General features: G+C 46.1%; 1 protein-coding gene across 1 annotated transcript in view; it reads right to left on the bottom strand.

Annotated features, from left to right (window-relative positions):
* The window catches only part of PEX14 (peroxisomal biogenesis factor 14), a 136,389-nt gene that overhangs the window by 66,217 nt on the left and 52,248 nt on the right, over positions 1-17,924 (bottom strand). Inside the window, exon 3 of the mRNA XM_066270493.1 lies at positions 10,732-10,816. Coding sequence (XP_066126590.1) covers positions 10,732-10,816 — 85 coding nt within the window. The remainder of the gene's footprint in view (positions 1-10,731; positions 10,817-17,924) is intronic.

Raw genomic sequence — 17,924 nt, forward strand, 5'->3', positions numbered from 1 at the left:
AGGGAACGCTTTTGTTCTGCAGCTTCACAGGTTACCACCGTGGAAAAGTGTTTTGTTGGTTGAGTACAGATCCAGCTTGAAGCCAAAAACAAAGTGAGAGAGAGTCCCATTCCTATGCACTTTAGGTTTCATTGAAAAGGTGACATTTATGTGGTTGTGATATTTAATTTATCACAGAGGGTCGTGATTTATTTTTCCCCTGAAATGCCAGGATAAGATAAACTTCGACTTTATGAATGAAAGCCTTCACAATCATTTAACAAACTAAAAATCTACACAAAATTTACAGACCACCATATTACTCACTAAAGACAATCTACCCAACAATCTAATTACAGGAAGATTACTTGAAAGGGCTTTAAAACTAAAAAGAATAATTAACAGTAAGAGACTACAGCACTTCCCAGTCTGATGCAAAGGGTGAGATCTGACAAGCGTGGCTCCTACCAGAACGGTTTAGAAACCAAAGACGGGTCTGTGTAAGGTTGGAAGGGAAAAATTAGTAGTGTTGTTCAATTCTTAGCACAAGTTAAATATAAGCTTGCATACTCCCTCCTTCTATTTACTGAGGATATTTAGTGAGTTGCCTTGACTCACCTCAAAGAATGCAAAGATGGTAAAGATGTTGACTGACCAACTAGCGAGTCTACAGTAAGAAGTAAATGTAAAACAAAAGCACTTACACTTTACAAATATAGGTATTTAACACACACACACACACGCAGCAGCAGCAGCAGCAGCAGCAGCGGTACCAGATAAATTCATTTTTACAAGGCACAGGCTCAAAAAAAATGTTCATATAACCATGGGACTGGCAAATGAATACTATCCAATATGTTAAAATCTCTCTAATGACAGTGCAATCAACACAATATTTTTCAGTAGACATCACCTATGCTGCACTGTATGTTAAATTTCAGAAGACCCTACTTCCACATTTTCCAACAGTTCCAATAAGCCCACGTATCATGTAGTCCCTTCGGCGAAAACTCCCCTGCCTGCCCTTAGCAGATAAATCTCATTAGAAGCACTCCCAGGCCTAAGTGAGGCCAGAAAGGAGTGACAAGTATTCTTAAAATCATCTCAGAACAACATCAATATTTGTCTCTTGAACAAACGGGAGATACATCACTACAGCTTCTGTTAACAATTTGAGGCCCAGCTCTTCTCAAAAACAACAAAAGTAGTTGACTAAGAAAGTCTCCTTTCCTCATATATACACACAATTTGCTCTGTGTTGAGTGAATACTTTAGATTTACAAATAAACCACCGCCACCTGCTTCCAGACTGAAAACATGAGCTCTCTTTTGGCTGACTTGTTTTTATTAGCATGCTTTGGAGCCAAAGAAATGCTCTCCTCATCTTGTGAGCTATCTAAATGGTTTTTTAAAATCTCCAGTTAAGCCTTCAGTAGGAAACAGGCTTGTGATATGAATGAGCCTGTACCCTGTTCAGGGGCAAAGCTGTGAACCATTTTTCTTCCACAATTCCTCTTCTAGCACTCAGCGTTCATCCCCACCTCTTTCTAGGGTGCCTTCCTGTATCAGAGAGGCTGGGACTCTGAAAGCTCCACTCCCCACACTCCCTGGCTCCTCCCTCACGGCCCAGCTCACCAACCAAACTCTTCTTTTCACAGACCCCAGAGGCCAACCCAGCTATCTATCTGCACTATATCCATACTTGAGGCTCCCTCACCAACAACACCCTTCCCATTTTTCTCTGACCATCCACCCACTGCCTCCCTCAGTGTCAAGGTCAATCTGAGCTGTGCTGATCTAAGCAACTTTGGAACTTTGGCAAAGAGTGTTTTCACCAGATACGATGAGATTAATGACAAAAACAACTTCATATAAACAATGTCCTCTAACTAGGAAAGCCATATAGGTCAGCCGTCCTGAAACTACTTTATGTGTACCCTAAAGTTGAACAAATACATAAATTGTAGACTTTAGAAAAACCAAGCTGAGCTCCCAATATCTTCTATATTGCTCACAAAAATTAGAAGGTATTTCAAAATTAATACGAAGTAATGAAATATCCCCTAATTTTTGTGAGCAGTGTATTTCCAGCCACCCGTTCATCCACTCCCTCGTTCATTAGTCTCTGGCTGAGGCTGGCTAAGCCGGGCGCAGAGGATGCTGGAACAAGTGAGAGGAGCTCCCAGTCTAGTGAGCTTGAAACTTTGGTCTCTCCAGCATCTGACTTTGCTGCCTCCCAGCTGAGATAGGGTTGTATTTCATGGATATGCATGGGTCTGGGTGACAAGGGCTCAGCATCCATTCCCACCTCCTTCTGACAAGCCTCTTACAATAGACACTTTGTTGTTCTTTCACCAACTGCCTAAGGTATTAACACTCTGCACACAACAGGCACTGAATAAAGGCTGAGCACCTAACCAATGGACTAGGACCTATAAAATGTCCAACAATGACAGTAAAAACTAAGCTACAGCCTTCATCTAAGAAAGATCATAATTGGCATGTTTCTCAAGCTTTTCACTTACTTAAATGTTTATTTTGTATCAAAAATTAAATTTATGAGCCTATATTACTTTAAAAACAGGTTAAAAGGATTATTCTAGAAAAAAGGATTCTTTAAAAAAAAAGGATCCTTCATTTAACCAATGACCAGAATGTCCTCTCAGAATCCAAATCTGTGCTAAATGTTAATGATAATTTGCTATGCTGTCTTTTTCGTCTTATTAATTTCTTTCTACCTATTGTCATGTTTATATTAGAAAACAGTTTTATATTCTCTCTGGAAGAACATAATCTCATGAGATTTTAAACAAGAAAAATAGACCCTAGGCCATGACCAGTGGCTAAGCGGATAAAGCAATGGCCCAGTATGTGGACGTCCTGGGTTCAATTCCCAGTCAGGGCACACAGGAGAAGCAACCATCTGCTTCTTCCCTCCAACTCTCCCCTTTCTCTCCCTCTTGCCTTCTTGCAGCTAGTGGCCCGATTAGTTTGAGCATGGCCCAGGCACTGAGGATATCTCTGTTGGAGCGCTTCGGCCTCAGGTGCTAAAAATAGCTCAGTACTCAAGCATCAGCCCAAGATGAGGTTGCCGGGTGGATCCCAGTTGGAGTGCATGTGGGAGTCTGCCTTACTATCTCCCTACCTCTCACCTAAAAAAAAATAATAAACACACACATACATACACACCCTAGCTTACTCACCATATACAGAATGCTTTTATTTAAGCACACTGCCAACACAACGCCTGTACAAGAATCTTCACCACAGCATTGTTTGGAATAGCAAAACACAAGAATCAACCTGTATGTTCACTAATGTGAGACTGGTTAAAAAAGACTACGAGACACGTGTTTAAGGCAGGGGTTGGGAACCTATGGCTCGTGAGCCAGATGTGGCTCTTTTGATGGCTGCATCTGGCTCACAGATAAATCTTCAATAAAAATAATAATAACGGCCTGACCTGTGGTGGCGCAGTGGATAAAGCGTCGACCCGGAAATGACCTGGAAATGCTGAGGTCGCCGGTTCGAAACCCTGGGCTTGCCTGGTCAAGGCACATATGGGAGCTGATGCTTCCAGCTCCTCCCCCCTTCTCTTTCTCTGTCTCTGTCTCTCTCCCTCCCTCTTTCTCTCCTCTCTAAAAATGAATAAATAAAAAAATTAAAAAAAATAATAATAATGTTAAAAATATAAAACATTCTCACTTCCTACCACTCATGTTCATGAGTTGCAGGTGGCTGGAGCCAACCACAGCTATCCTCCGGGACACCACCAAATTTTTATTGGAGAATGCATAAGGTACACAGGTCATTATATAGCTCTTACAGAATTACATTTTAAAATATATGGCATTCATGGTTCTCTCAGCCAAAAAGGTTCCCAACCCCTGGTATAAGGGAATACTACGCAGTCACTGAAAAGAACAGAGCAAACCAGGGTGATATAGACATAGAATGACTGCCAAGATACAATGTAAAGTGTAAAATCTGCTACCATTGTGTTTTAAAAGTGTTTGTGCTTCTGTGGGGGGAGTAATTAATACTAACATGCTTTTATCTGGATACACTGTCTTTGGAATGAGAGGTAAGGAATGGGAGGGGAGCAGCGAGAGATGACTTATTTTCCACTGTCTATCCTTTTTTTACCGTTTTGATTTTTTTTTTTTTTTTTTTGTATTTTTCTGAAGCTGGAAACGGGGAGGCAGTCAGACAGACTCCCGCATGCGCCCAACCAGGATCCACCCGGCACGCCCACCAGGGGGCGATGCTCTGCCCATCCGGGGTGTTGCTCTGTCGCAACCAGAGCCACTCCAGCGCCTGGGGCAGAGGCCAAGGAGCCATCCCCAGCACCCAGGCCATCTTTTGCTCCAATGGAGCCTCAGCTGTGGGAGGGGAAGAGAGAGACAGAGAGGAAGGAGAGGGGGAGGGGTGGAGAAGCAGATGGGCGCCTCTCCTGTGTGCCCTGGCCGGGAATCGAACCCGGGACTTCCGCATGCCAGGCCGACGCTCCACCACTGAGCCAACCGGCCAGGGCCTACCGTTTTGAATTTTTGAAGCCATGTACATATCACACCTTTTCAAAAAGTTAATAAGAAAAACTTTAATACAGTAGCCCCCCACACCTATGGTTTCAATTTCTGCAATGTTAGTTAACTGCAATCAACCACAGTCCAAATATATTAAATAAAAAACTCCAGAAACAAATACTTCATAAGTTTTCAATAATAAACCCTTCTGAGCAGCAAGACGAAATCTCAAGCCCTCCCACTCCGCCGGGACCAGGGCATTATTCACCCTCTGCCCGCCATACATGCTTGCCCGTTAGTCCCTTTGTAGCCCTCTCAGTTATCAACTTGACTGTCACGGTCCCCCAGTGCCCGTGTTCCAGTCACCCCTATTTCACCTAATAATAAAAGCACAAGAGTAGTGTGCTGGCAGTTCGGATATGCCAAAGAGAAGCCATAAGTGCTTTCTTCAATGACAAGGTGTAACCGTACCGGAAAAACCCTAGTATACACAGAGTTCTGTACTATCCGCTGTTCTAGGAACCACTGAGGGTCCTGAAATGTCCCCACCGCAGATGGGGGGACTACTGTACATGACAATGTCATTCTGCTTTTCTTTGTAGTATTGTTGCAGGTACACAAGTTTAAGAAAAGAAGAATCATTTTTCATTTTCAGGGGAAAATCTCAAAGCAACAGGGTAAGTCCAGAGAGCTTTGTTATTTCCCCCCCAAATTGTGCCACTGTCCCTACCCCACCCCCACCATGGGGCGAAGTGTAGGAACCTGCCTGACTGAGCCTGCTTTGGGAAGCAAGCTTTATCAGCTCCCCCTCCAAAGGGGGAAACCATGGCGTCCCTATTTCCACAGCGTGCAGCTGGTCTAGCTGCTATAGCTCTCCTCCTAGATGCTGAGAAAAATCTGCAGAGTTCAAGACAAGTTTGGATAACAAGGGGAGAGGGAAAATTGATGGGGGGAGCTCCAGTCAGTGTGATGAATGGGCTGGTCCAGAACAGCAGGTGACGGATATGCAGATGCAAGACTGGCAGGGAAGGAAGATGGTCCGTTCACAACAGATGGATGGGGATGTTCAATCATCCTCAGGAACAAGCACGTGGCTGCCACACAGCCCTGTCTGCTCAGCCTGCGGCTTCCCCCTTGCCTGCAGGGCATGGCCTGCCGGCCCCCAGAGGCTCTCTGCACTGGACCCTCCCCAGGGCAGGGCTGGGCAGTAACTGAGGCAGAGTGTGAGGAAGATGCCACTCCACTGCAAGCTGGGGGCTGACTGCTCGTGGGCTACTCCCTCCAGCTTCCAAAACAGTACCCATTCTGTCTCTCTGGTAGTGCTTACTTCCGAGTGAGTCCTGTACTGCTGGGGTGACCCGTTTGCCCAGGCCTGAGGGGCTGCCCAGGACATAAGAACTCCAGTATTGAACCCGGGTCACCCAACCGATGGGCCACTGTCCTCCACTTGTTTTCTCCCTCTTCACAGTCAGTGAGAGAGAACCTATTCAGTTCAAGCTCATGCCGCACAGAATTCCTTACATGGGGCACTTGTCTCCTCCAGTCAACGGAGATAACAGAGAAGACAAGACACAAGAAAACTCATCCAACCCTTGTGTTTCTCGGAACAAGAACATCTTTTTAAAATGTGCGTGATAAACAAGGCTCAGTTAATTACTCCAGCAGGATAGGAATGAATGTAAGTCTTGACACCACAATCCACGTCTCGCTAACAAAGTTAACAAAGACTCAGAAGGGCCAGGCCGCCCCTCGCAGGGTCAGTGCAGTTCCTTCCAGCTCAGCTGCAGGAGTTTGGGACAGTGAGGAAATGGGCCACGATCAGGCGATCAGGCGCGGGGTGGGAGCTGGCAAGATCTCCATCCATGCCCTGCCCCCTCCAAGCTATCTGCTGGACCCAAGCTCTAGGAAAAAACCAGCGTTATAACAAGACTTCTGGCTTCTCTAAGACACATTAAAGAATTAATTATAAAGTAAGGCTCAAGGAGAAAATTAATTTTAGAAACACATGAGGTTACATTTTTTTTTTCCTGGAGATGGGGGAGGAAACGCAGTTATTTTCGTTTTCATCCTAGGGGCACAAGCTGGGAGCTGTCCAGTCGATAACCTGGCCATCAGAACAAGGTTTGTAATTAAAAGGTCAGTGACCTGGAAAGCCAGGGCCCCACTCCCAGAGTTTCTCAGTAATGACGGAGCTATTAAATTAAGACTGTTATGAAATCAATGCTAAAAAAGCTTTCATGGTAACGAGATTCCATTCAAGGACATGCAAACTACCTCATGAAATGGACGTAAATGATAAAAAAGAAAAGTAATAAAAGAGAGTTAAATTGAAATCTGTGTAAGAATTTACTCCCCCTTAAAATACTCCAGGGAGAGAAGCCCTTCACCTCCACCTGACTCCCAAGGTTGAGGCCCGTGGGTTTCCTCCTCAAGTTCACTTCCAGCAAGGAGGCGGCTTTGCTACTGGGGTTCTGCTTCCAGGAACAGAAGAAAGATAAGATCTTGTTTCACCTTCGAGAATGAGAAAGCATAGTGGTGTGTTCTACTTGTTTAGTGTTCCTCCCCACCCCCAGACTATTTATTAGATGAGGGAGAATCCAGTCCTTTACTTATATACTTGAGAGGGCACAATAAACTAAACTGTCCACCAACACCGCCCAGGCCCATTGTGCAGGATTATACAGAACAGTGTGTGAGGCTCACCTTCTTTCTAGAAGCCTGCTTTACAACAGATCCATCAGAGTAAGCTAACAGACAGTGCAAGGTTCCTCCCACTCCTCTACCCTTCAACCCCCTGCCCCCTGAAACGGGCATGACTACTTTTCCCCACTTTATGCTCAGCCCGCCAGGCATGTTTGGAAGCAGACTGCCTCCTATATTTCGTGGTTGGATAGGGTGTCAGATCAACATAAGCCTATTGACAATGACCAAGCCTCTAACTTTCTGGACTGATTCAACTGCTGTTTGTAAGCTACTCTAACAGCCTGGGTTGCAGCCTGCTTTACGCCCAGATATGATGCCTGTTGGCAAGAAGTGCTTCTCTTCACAGACCGATTCTGTGCGGGTCTAAATCTCACGCAGGGTCCGCTTCCCTTCATGTGGGGCTGACTCTGCAGCTGATGTGTCATCTGTGGAACTGCGTGGTTGGGGGAAACAAAAGCATTTATTCTAATGCTCTGAAGGTGAACAGCTGCTTTTCTCTTTCATCAAAAAAAAAAAAATCCCGATTTAAAAAAATGTTGTAAATTACACAAAATGGCAGTACAAACTTCAAAGAAAATGATAAATGATTCTAATAACTTCATGTTTCTCATTAATGACTCCATATTCAGACTTTAAAGCATCCAAAAGAGATCTCCAAAAAACAAAAATAAACACCAACACAAAAGACCTTTGCAAGCCAATGTGTCTTCCATTCCTATGCCATTCTCCATTGCCCCCCCAACCCCCCCAAATCAGAGAGCACACATCTAACCTGTCAGCAGCAGAGCAGGAAGCAGCCCCTGCTCTGGGCTGTGGTTTCACAATAAAACAAACTCAGCTGATGCGCCTAAAGTTACCCTCATTTCCCACTGAACTGACATGCACTACAGGGACCTCAATTTCTATATTAAATATTAAATAATATTAAAAGAAAAACAAAATTGGATTTGCCTTTTCAGGAAAGAGATGTTTATTAAAAAAAAGAAAGTCAAGATTATAATTCAAAGCAGTGCTTCTCTGCAATTCCCCGAAGTGACATTTGCTAGGAAAAGCCAAGCCTACAGTAGCTGCAAGTTCTCCCAGAGCCAGCACCCCCAGCCGCCTCCACAACGAGCCCTTTGGGGGGACACCAACGGTCAGGGGACCAGAGCCTTGGTCCCCGCCCCCAAGACCCCTCGATCCCGAAAGACCAAGTCTCCTTCCTTCCCAGTTTATAGTAGGGAGGGGCGGGCACATGCTAGCTCCGCTGCAAAGGCCCCTCCCCCCTCGTCCTGTCAGAGCCGGTGCCAAGCTACCCCAATCACATCCACCTGACCCTGGGAACAAGTGCAAATTTGAAAAGTGAAGTTCATATCCACAAAGGGGTTCTTCCCCAGGTGACAATCAAACCTTGGAATTCTCTGCCCAGAAAAGGTTTTGCCAAAACTTACCCTGCTGGGATTCGCCTCAGAAATGGATCGTCACTGACCGAAGGAGCATTTTGGAAGCTAGTGGTATGAGTGACCGAGTCCAGAGATCCCGGGTTTAAACACGGGTAAGCTCGTGCGGAAGACAGGCGGACGCCTCTCAAGGTTCCCGTTGCCTAAAACCCTAGAAACACTAACGCCCGGTGGGGGGGGGGGTCACAGAAGGAACTAAGCCCACTCTGTCACCAAGTACCCATCTCCTTCGGGTCTCTGCTCCTGTACCACTCTCCGAGGGACATGAGCTAATCGCCTGGTGTGAAGTGCGATCCATGCCCACACCAACTGCGACCCTTGACCCATGGGCCCGGGCACTCGCCACGCCACCGCGCCACATGCCGCGTGTCTCGTTTCTCACTGACTTGTCTGCCTTCCCCGTTAGAATTTAAGCTCAGAGGGGACAGGGATTTCATCTGCTCCCGACTAAAACAGGGCGTGGCACAGGGTAAACTCTCCCTCTTAGATGAGTTAATTAGTCGTGTTTTCTTTCTAGAAGGAGCAACAAATAAAAACTGCACACAACAGTTTCCTCTCTACAGTAATTATTAGCCGACTAACTCAAAAAAAGTATTATTTGGTCCGGAGTTCCTCTCTCTCTCTCTCTCTCTCTCTTTCTCTCTCTCCCTCTCCCAGTCAGGGATTTATTAAAATTAAACAGATTAGATGGAGCTCCTGATACTAAAACTGCTCAGCAAAGCCTGCGGTGGGGAAGTGCCGGGCAAACACCAGAGACATTTGTCTCTAAATTGCTCTAAATACCTTCTGCAAATGAAATTCTAACCCAGCTGCATTTGAGAGAAAATGAGGAATAACTGGTCACTGTCAGTGGAAGAGAAGATCAGGCAGTTATAATATTGCACAATATACTGGGGCGAAGGATCTCTCGGCAACCATAGATTTTGTCTCAGGTTACCCCGGGTAATCAACACAGCTTTTAGGCTCAGCTTTCTCCAGCTTCGACGCTTTGATGAGAGAGCTGAAATCCCCAAGCTTTTATGATTAATTACTCCCCATAGGTACACATATTTCAAGGAAAAACTCCTTTACAGCATGATGGTTGTGGAGTGGAGAGGCCAGCCAACGCACTCCAAATTTTAATAATCTCCTGCGAACGGGGATGAGGGCAGGCAGGTCGCTGCTGCAGCGCATAGCACCCTCGCCAGCCGGTCCCAGGGACCAGCCTCTAACAGCCGCCTGGGGAGGCAGCACCTGGGCTTATTCTGCTCAACCTGAGAGCACAGCCTGGGACCACAGTCCTGCCGTCGCCTCAGTGGGGACCATGGAGCAGACCAGAAAATGCCACCAAACCACTCCCATCTCCTTTTCTAGCCACAGCTGACTTTGAGCTCAAAACCCAGGATTTTGAGGCTGGCACCCCGCTCTTAGAGGAAAGAGTTCTGTTTGGGGGAAAGGAAACTCCCCTCCCTCATGGTGTATAAGCTTTCTAAAGAAAATGAGAAGTCAGAGTTCATTTTTATTTGTTTTGGGTTGTTGTTTGACAAAAAGAAAAATATCCAAAATTTCAACAAAGCCAGAACAGATTCTGTCTGCTTCAGACAATATTGAATCTGTCAAGACCCATTTAATCTGTGCCTACAGAAATACCATAAAACCAGTAATTTACCACTTTAAGCTGTAAATCAGGCTGACCCCAGCTTGACCTTAACCTGACCTTGTTTAGTCATCTCGTTCCCGTTTTCCTTCACTTCTTCCAACCTCACCCTTTACTAACGCAGCTGACCTACAGCAGTCATCTGGCAGCCGGGGTCCTTACCAGAAGAACGGAGCAGGAGGCAGAAGTCTGATCAGACCAGCCTCTCTGCTGCTGAACACTGCCCGTGCCAGGCTGTCCCGGGCTGAGCTGTTGGCCCTACATCTGGAGGTCAAATATCCGAATTGGAGCATATCTGCCCCCCCACACTGGGGGGGCACCCTTCCCACCCACCCCCACACTAGTGGGACAGCTATAGGAAATCCTCCCGTCAACACTGTGGCTTCCATCTGTCCCGTCCCCAGTCACTCTCTGCAGGCCACTATGCACGGCCACAGGGAAACTGTACCTTTCTTCTTAAGGAATGCCCTCCTGGTGGCAAGTGGGCTCTGGCGGACACGGGAATTCTGCAGAAACTTCACTGCTGTGGCAATCTGGTGGGGAAGATAAAACAGAGGAGAAAAGTAAACTTCAATAGTCTGAATTTCAAGATTAAAAATCCTAGAAACTCATCTGATTTCCATAGAAATAACACACCGTGTGGTCACATTTAAACCCAGTTGTTTCTCATATTTAAAATATACCTGCACAAAAGACTCTGTCAGTTACCTACCTTCACTGGCTTCCTGTGTCTGATTCTGTTAAATCTAATACCTTTAGCCTTGCTTTTAAGACCTATAACAATCATTTCTTGTTCTTCCAGTTCAAGCCCCTTGGCAGGTAGCCCTCTCTTGGCCACTCGCATCCACATCATGACACCTGTGCCCATACCGTGACCTCTTCCTAGAACCTGTGTGAATATCGCACGCCTCCAGCACAGCCCTGTTACAGCCTGTTTTGATGCTCGAAGCCCTCCCTAAATAAGCATGCTATCTCTCATCCCCCTACTCTCTCAACTTCCTCAGTGCCTGTAGCGTGCACCACATAACTGAAGACACGATGACACTGTCCTCTATGCTCAGACTGCCTCCCCAAAGCCACTGAGGGCATCCAAGGGGAGGAGAGCACACTGCCCCTCCAGAGCCCGGCTCAGTGCTGGGCACCGACGGCTGGGCCGATGACACATGCAGCAACGTGCACAGGCGTTCACACTGATCCCGCCCGTGCAATCGCTTCGACGCTGAAGAGCCTTCAAAGGACAAAGTTTGGGACTTTATGGCTAAAAGCTGACAGACTTACAGATTATCTGTCTATCTTGGCATGACAGTTAAGGAAACTTTCATACCTACAAATGAGCCAGGTAGCGGACGAAAGGGGAAGTGCTGAAGGCATTCACCTTCATATCCGTCGTCACACACTAAGCGTGTCTGCACACTGCCTGTCTGCCCTCCAGCCCACACACTAGTGCCACAGGAACCTGCCCAGGTAGGAGAGAGGCTGTTTTAAGTGACTGCCATTATTCATCTCATCAAAACCAAAATAATAATATAGTCTTATGTTACAGGGTAAAGTCAACAGGCCCTACAGTTCACTCGTAAGCTGTTGAAAGGAAAAAATTTCTAAGGAGCCAAATATAAGGAAGTTTTCTAAGATCCTTCAAACTAAGGGTAGCAGTTATATAGAAAGGCAAAGAGAAAGCACTGTGACTGCAAGAGGAACAAAAGTTACAAATATTCTATTCATATTTTATATGAATTTAATCTTGGGGCCAGACTTCTCAGATAACAAAAGATAGCAGATAAATCAGAAGGAGAAACAAAAAGCCAGGGCAATTCCTCTATCTTTTCCCTGTTGTCCTTCCGTGGGATGCTCGCCTAACATTCTCCCTAAAGGATGAACTCAGGGACCCCGGTTTTTAAGCTTTGGGCCTGTGAGTGTCAGAAAACCTGCTGTTCCTTGGGACTGCTATAATCTGCAAACATATTAGCCACTGCCATGAACTGCAGTGATCACCAAGTAGTTCTAGACTAGAGAACACTGCAAGAGAGTCTAGAACCCCAAAACTAAATGTTCCAGCCCTCAACCAGATCCACTCAGATGCACCAACATCAAGAAAAATCAAACAAATACCCACAAAACAGGTGAACTTTAATACAGAGATGGGAGCCTGATCTGCAGTGGCGCAGTGGATAAAGTGTTGACCTAGAACATTGAGGTTGCCGGTTCGAAACCCCAGGCTTGCCTAGTCAAGGCACATATGGGAGTTGATGCTTTCTGCTCCTCCCCCTTTCTCTCTTCTGTCTCCTCTCTCTCTCTGTCCCCTCTCTCTAAAATGAATAAATAAAATCTAAAATAAATAAAGTTAAATTTTAAAAAATACAGAAATGGGAGAGGGGAAAGAAAGAAGAGAAAAAAAGCAAAAGGATGAGAGAGAAGGGAGAGAAGGAAGAGAAAAGGGAAGGGAGAAGGGGAAGGGGAGGGGGAGGGGAGGGGGAGGGGGGAAGCTGAGGAGCTGGGGCAGAATGGGAGGCAAAAGGCAGGAAAGGGGAGAAGTGTGAAGGGGAGGCGGCCAAGGAAGAAGGAGTAAACAAAAGGGAGAGAGGCCCGTGCCGTGCCCTGGACAGAGAATGGGCAGTCACAGTCACCAGCCCCACAGGGTCAATGCCAATGTGCACAATTCAGATGGCTCTAGGATAACTGTTCTTCACCTGGAGAAAGGACTATGCCTCCCCACACAAGACAATCAGAGCGCTTGCACCATGCGGCAGCCTCTGCACGCTGGGGCATGTGGACCAGGTGTCTGCGGACCAGGTGTTGGAGGAAATGTGGCCGAGCAGGTCCCAGGCAGGAGGTGCTAATAGCACAGCTCTGCTCACTTACCCATAAGCATACACCTTTCCCTCATCCTTCCAAAATTTTCCATGACAGAGAAAGAAAACAGAATCCTACCACTAAAATGCACAGGTTTCACCTTGCTTTTTTAATATAGTCCTTGGTATATGCATTTCTGGTCAGAGAGCAAAGTTCTGATGGGTTTAATGGTGCACTCAATGCAGTGCTTGGCGCATTCCATCAATTTTTTTTTAAAAAAATTGCATCTCTTATTTCTTTAAATACATTAATCAGCCTAGTGTAGGCAAAACGGATCCATCGGACAATGCAATAAACATGAATTATCATCTATCCAACACGCATAATGGCTTAAAAATACATAATAGCAGGTGTAGTTTAAATGATTAGTTATTACACCTGTGGTGGGTCTGATTCAATTGGGAAAAATCATCTTTAATAGGTTAAAAGGTTTAGATCACCATGCTTTCCTTAAAGTGGCTGTAGAGAGGGGATGATGGAGTGTGCTGTCATTAGTAATTCATTTAAGAAAAACGTGGGGGATATAGCAAAGAACAGCATAAACGAGCGAATCCAATTTAAACATCAGGTAAAGTAGAAAACACCTTTTAAAAAAGCAAGATAAATGAATTTGGAAGGGAGATGAAATTGACGTATTTATTTTAACGGGAATTTGACAAAGTCCCGGCACACTTCAAACTTGGAAAAATATGAACAATTTCTTTTAAAGTTTCCATTCACTAATTTCAAGCCATATAAAATAATACTGCCAAACACCTACATAAAGTGTGTTTGGGGCTTGTTTATGTTCCTCTTGATCTTTGTCTGAAAATGCAGGCGACAGGCGAATCACATATTTAACAGCATTGATATCACTACACCAGATGCAAAAATATAAAAGCATCCAAACTAACAGCCTCAACATAATGTGCTGAATAAGAAAGAGAACCAGCTAAGCAGCTACATGTAAGTGTGAACATTAGCCTGCCACTAATTTCTTCGGCTACTCCCTACTCTCCTCCTCCGTCCGCATAAGAAACTGGCACTACAAGAGGGAGACAAGAACCTGTCCAACCTAGGATTTTATAAGCCCTACAATTCATGCATAGATTTCCCAAAACTCTGTGCCCCCAACGCAAAGGTTTTAACATGCTGACCACACCGACAGTGCATCCTGCGCTCCCCTATTGTTGGACACTTTTCATTAACTTCATGAAGCAATTCAACTGACTCTTTCCTCCGCAGAGGTCCGGCACACACAACACGCTTTTGTTGGATGAAAAATGGTGGAGTGCCTGCAGCCTGTCCTGTATTATCGTTTGATTTTCTAATTAGGAGATGAATGTGACTATTCAAGGGTTATATTTGTGCCCAAATAATTATATAAATTCAGGCCAAATCTTCCGCCTCAATGTCAAAGATATAAAACGGAGACAGGAACTTTACTGCGCCTGTTGTGGGAGCGCAGCAAGCCGGAGAAATCCTGGCGCAGAGCACCTGGTGCCGTTGCTGAAGCCACTTGCCACGAAGACCGTGCTAAGCATGGCCCTGGCCTTCACTCCTCCTCCTCTTGCACCGGAAGAGTTCTTGATGAGTGCGCCCCGAGTTACCAGTTGCTGGTTTCATAAAAATCAAGATGACAAACTCAGAAGAAAACAGAAGCCAAGTTTCTCGCTACCCCTACCCTGTGTTCCTATCCCCTGCCTCCCTCTCCCCAAAACGTACACTAAACCCTGCCAATATCAACTCCATGATTTTAGGGAAATCTGATCATCTTCATTGTTTGTCACTTAAAGCTAGTAGTGAAACTGAGGTACAAAAAAGAGGAGTAAATTCTCACCTTTGCAATGGTGCCATGGGAGTAACTATCAGCAACCCGGGGGGAAAAAAGAGGGGACTTCAGGTTAAAAACACCTTTGCATAGCCCTGGCCGGTTGGCTCAGCGGTAGAGCGTCGGCCTAGCATGCGGAGGACCCGGGTTCAATTCCCGGCCAGGGCACACAGGAGAAGCACCCATTTGCTTCTCCACCCCTCCGCCGTGCTTTCCTCTCTGTCTCTCTCGTCCCCTCCTGCAGCCAAGGCTCCATTGGAGCAAAGATGGCCCGGGCGCTGGGGATGGCTCTGTGGCCTCTGCCCCAGGCGCTAGAGTGGCTCTGGTCGCAACATGGCGACACCCAGGATGGGCAGAGCATCGCCCCCTGGTGGGCGTGCCAGGTGGATCCCGGTCGGGCGCATGCGGGAGTCTGTCTGACTGTCTCTCCCTGTTTCCAGCTTCAGAAAAATGAAAGAAAAAAAAAAACACCTTTGCATCTGAGATGATTGGCCAATTGAGAGAGATCTGTGTTTGAGAGACCAGGATTTGTAACTGTATAAATCAATGGAATACAGTCTACTCAGGGGCTATCTACGATGAACTATGTGCTGTTAAATGCATTGTGTAGGATAAGTAATCCCTGGTGAGAAGAGCCAAGGTTCCTGACAGTCCTCATGGAAGAGCTGCTTCCTCTGTGCTCTCCGCTGTCCTACAAAAGACCTGCACACTGTCATCTCCACAATGCACACTTCCTTTTCTGCACAAGGGGGACGGGAGAACGGAGCTTACCTATTAAGGAACCTGGAGTTTGAGGGAGCCTTAGCACTCTGCACCTGACATGTAAACCTGATGCATTGTCTCCAGCGACACTTATTTGGAATGTCACCAATTCCAGCACCCCTGAGTGCTACACACACATCTATCTCCTAAAATGTGAGCATTCATTAGCCATTTTAAAATATTAAAAATATTCAAAAATTAATGACACTAACAACAAAAGCCAAATCCCTTTTAACCCAGAGAGATCACAACTAGAGGGCAAAAGAAAATGACCGATACGTGGGCCCCAAAGCCCATTCCCACACCACACCGCTACACCTGCGCTGCTCTGAAGATTAAATTGCCTATGAGAGGTTTCTCCACTCGCACGCTAAAGTAGATAGATACCCAGAATCCTGTTAACAAGCGGTAAACCAAGACACTCGAGTTTTAACAAGGACTGACTTTAAAAGCCAGGCATTGCCGAGAATGCGAGAACCCTCTTCAAACAGAAATGCTGCGTTTTAGTAAGAAATCAGTACTCTGTCAGGAGTTCCATGACAAATATGGTCATCGGTGGCACAAGGAAATAGTTGCAAAGCAGCTGTTAATCAGAGAAACACATCGTAGAACGCTGATGCTAGCACTCGTGAAAAAAATGCAACGGGCTAATTATGAAGCTATATATCTCACTAAAGAGGCTGTGTTCCTTGAGATTCAAGCAAAGCACGCTCAGAGCCAGGGTCCGAGGACAACATAATTCTGGTGTTCTGCATCCAGGATCCTCTCTGATCTGTGGTTCACAACCCCACGCTCTTTCCAGCGAGGGAACGGCTGAGGGTGGCCACCCCAGAAGCAGCACCATCCACAGCCTCATTCCAAGATGCTCCACGAACACATCTGAACGGTGTCATATCCTAAACCAGAGTGAAAGAAAATCTATGGGCGTGCAGAAGAAATGTGGGAATTATCGTCGCAAGTGTGGCAGGAGGAGCAAATAAATGGGTGGGAGCCTCAATCGGGAAGAGCTCTCCGCGAAGACGCCAAAAAGAAAGGAAAGAATAAAAAGAAGAGGCAATAAACAAAACGGCGACCATTGTGCTCGACATCTGTGTCAAAGGGAGGAAGGGGGCCGCAGAAGGCTCTCGGAGTGTGAAATGTGACTCGGGGAAGCCAGGGGCTAGCAGGCAGGTGAGAGGGGAAAGTTAATATGCAGAGGAAGGCTCGGTCAGCCAAAATTCAATACGATCCTCCGCAAGGACAAGGAGGAACGAGGCTCCCCGAAACCAGCCGAGTGGGGTGGGGGGAGGGGCGCCACCGGCCGCTCCGCGCAAAGCCGCTGGAATGGCAAGAGGGGAATAACCTTGAGGTGGCCACGCGCTCGCGCTGCGGCCCCAGCGCGGAGCCAAAGTGCCCCCTAGCCGGAGGCGGCGGCTGCGCAGGCCCGGCGGCCACCCCGCGGAGTCCAAGTCGCACAGCCCAAATGAAGTGTTTTCACTCAGGGAAAATGAAATGTTGTGCAAGATGAAACAGAATGAAAATTGAGGTTTTAGGTAATTACTAGTTGGCATTTACATATCACGGGCTGGTTCAACACCTATTCATTTTCCTCTTATTTTCAATTTTTAAAAATTGCTCATTAAAAATGAACAGATGACAGTGACAAGATTTTTTTTTTTTTTTACTCTTTCTCCTCTGAGGGTTACAAAATCAAGAGGTACTTTTTAGCCCAGTGATCTACAATTAACACACACACGAAGGTATGTTTTATTTGCATCAAGGGGGGGAAAGATGAGGGAAAAGTCAACAGAAGGCAAGAAGTTGAAAAATAAAGACAGCGAGTTGCACTTGAGGGGACGCTGAGCTGAGCGGGGTGAGGGGCGGCTGCCTGGGGCTGGTGCTCAAGGAGTTAAAGGGAAGAGCCTCTCTCTCAACTTGGAATTTCCTGGTTTTTGTCCTTGTGTCCTTCCCATTGTTGGTCTGGGTTACAGCCCTATACTAATTAAGCTGTGGGCCCTAATTTCCTTTGTTTTACTCTCCTCTGTCCTTTTGTTTTTCACATTAAAGAAATAAAATCATCTCTGGGAGAAGGGCACAAGAGTTGACATGACAGAATGTGGTATTTTTAAGGTCTATTGTGCAAATCTGTATTTAGGGAATCCCAAAGCAAGCATTATTGACCCTGGTCTCTCTTAACACACATTGATAAATGTAGTGAAAGCATTTATCAAAAGTGGCAG

This window comes from Saccopteryx bilineata, chromosome 3 (assembly GCF_036850765.1).
Source record: "Saccopteryx bilineata isolate mSacBil1 chromosome 3, mSacBil1_pri_phased_curated, whole genome shotgun sequence".
NCBI classification, from domain to species: domain Eukaryota; kingdom Metazoa; phylum Chordata; class Mammalia; order Chiroptera; family Emballonuridae; genus Saccopteryx; species Saccopteryx bilineata.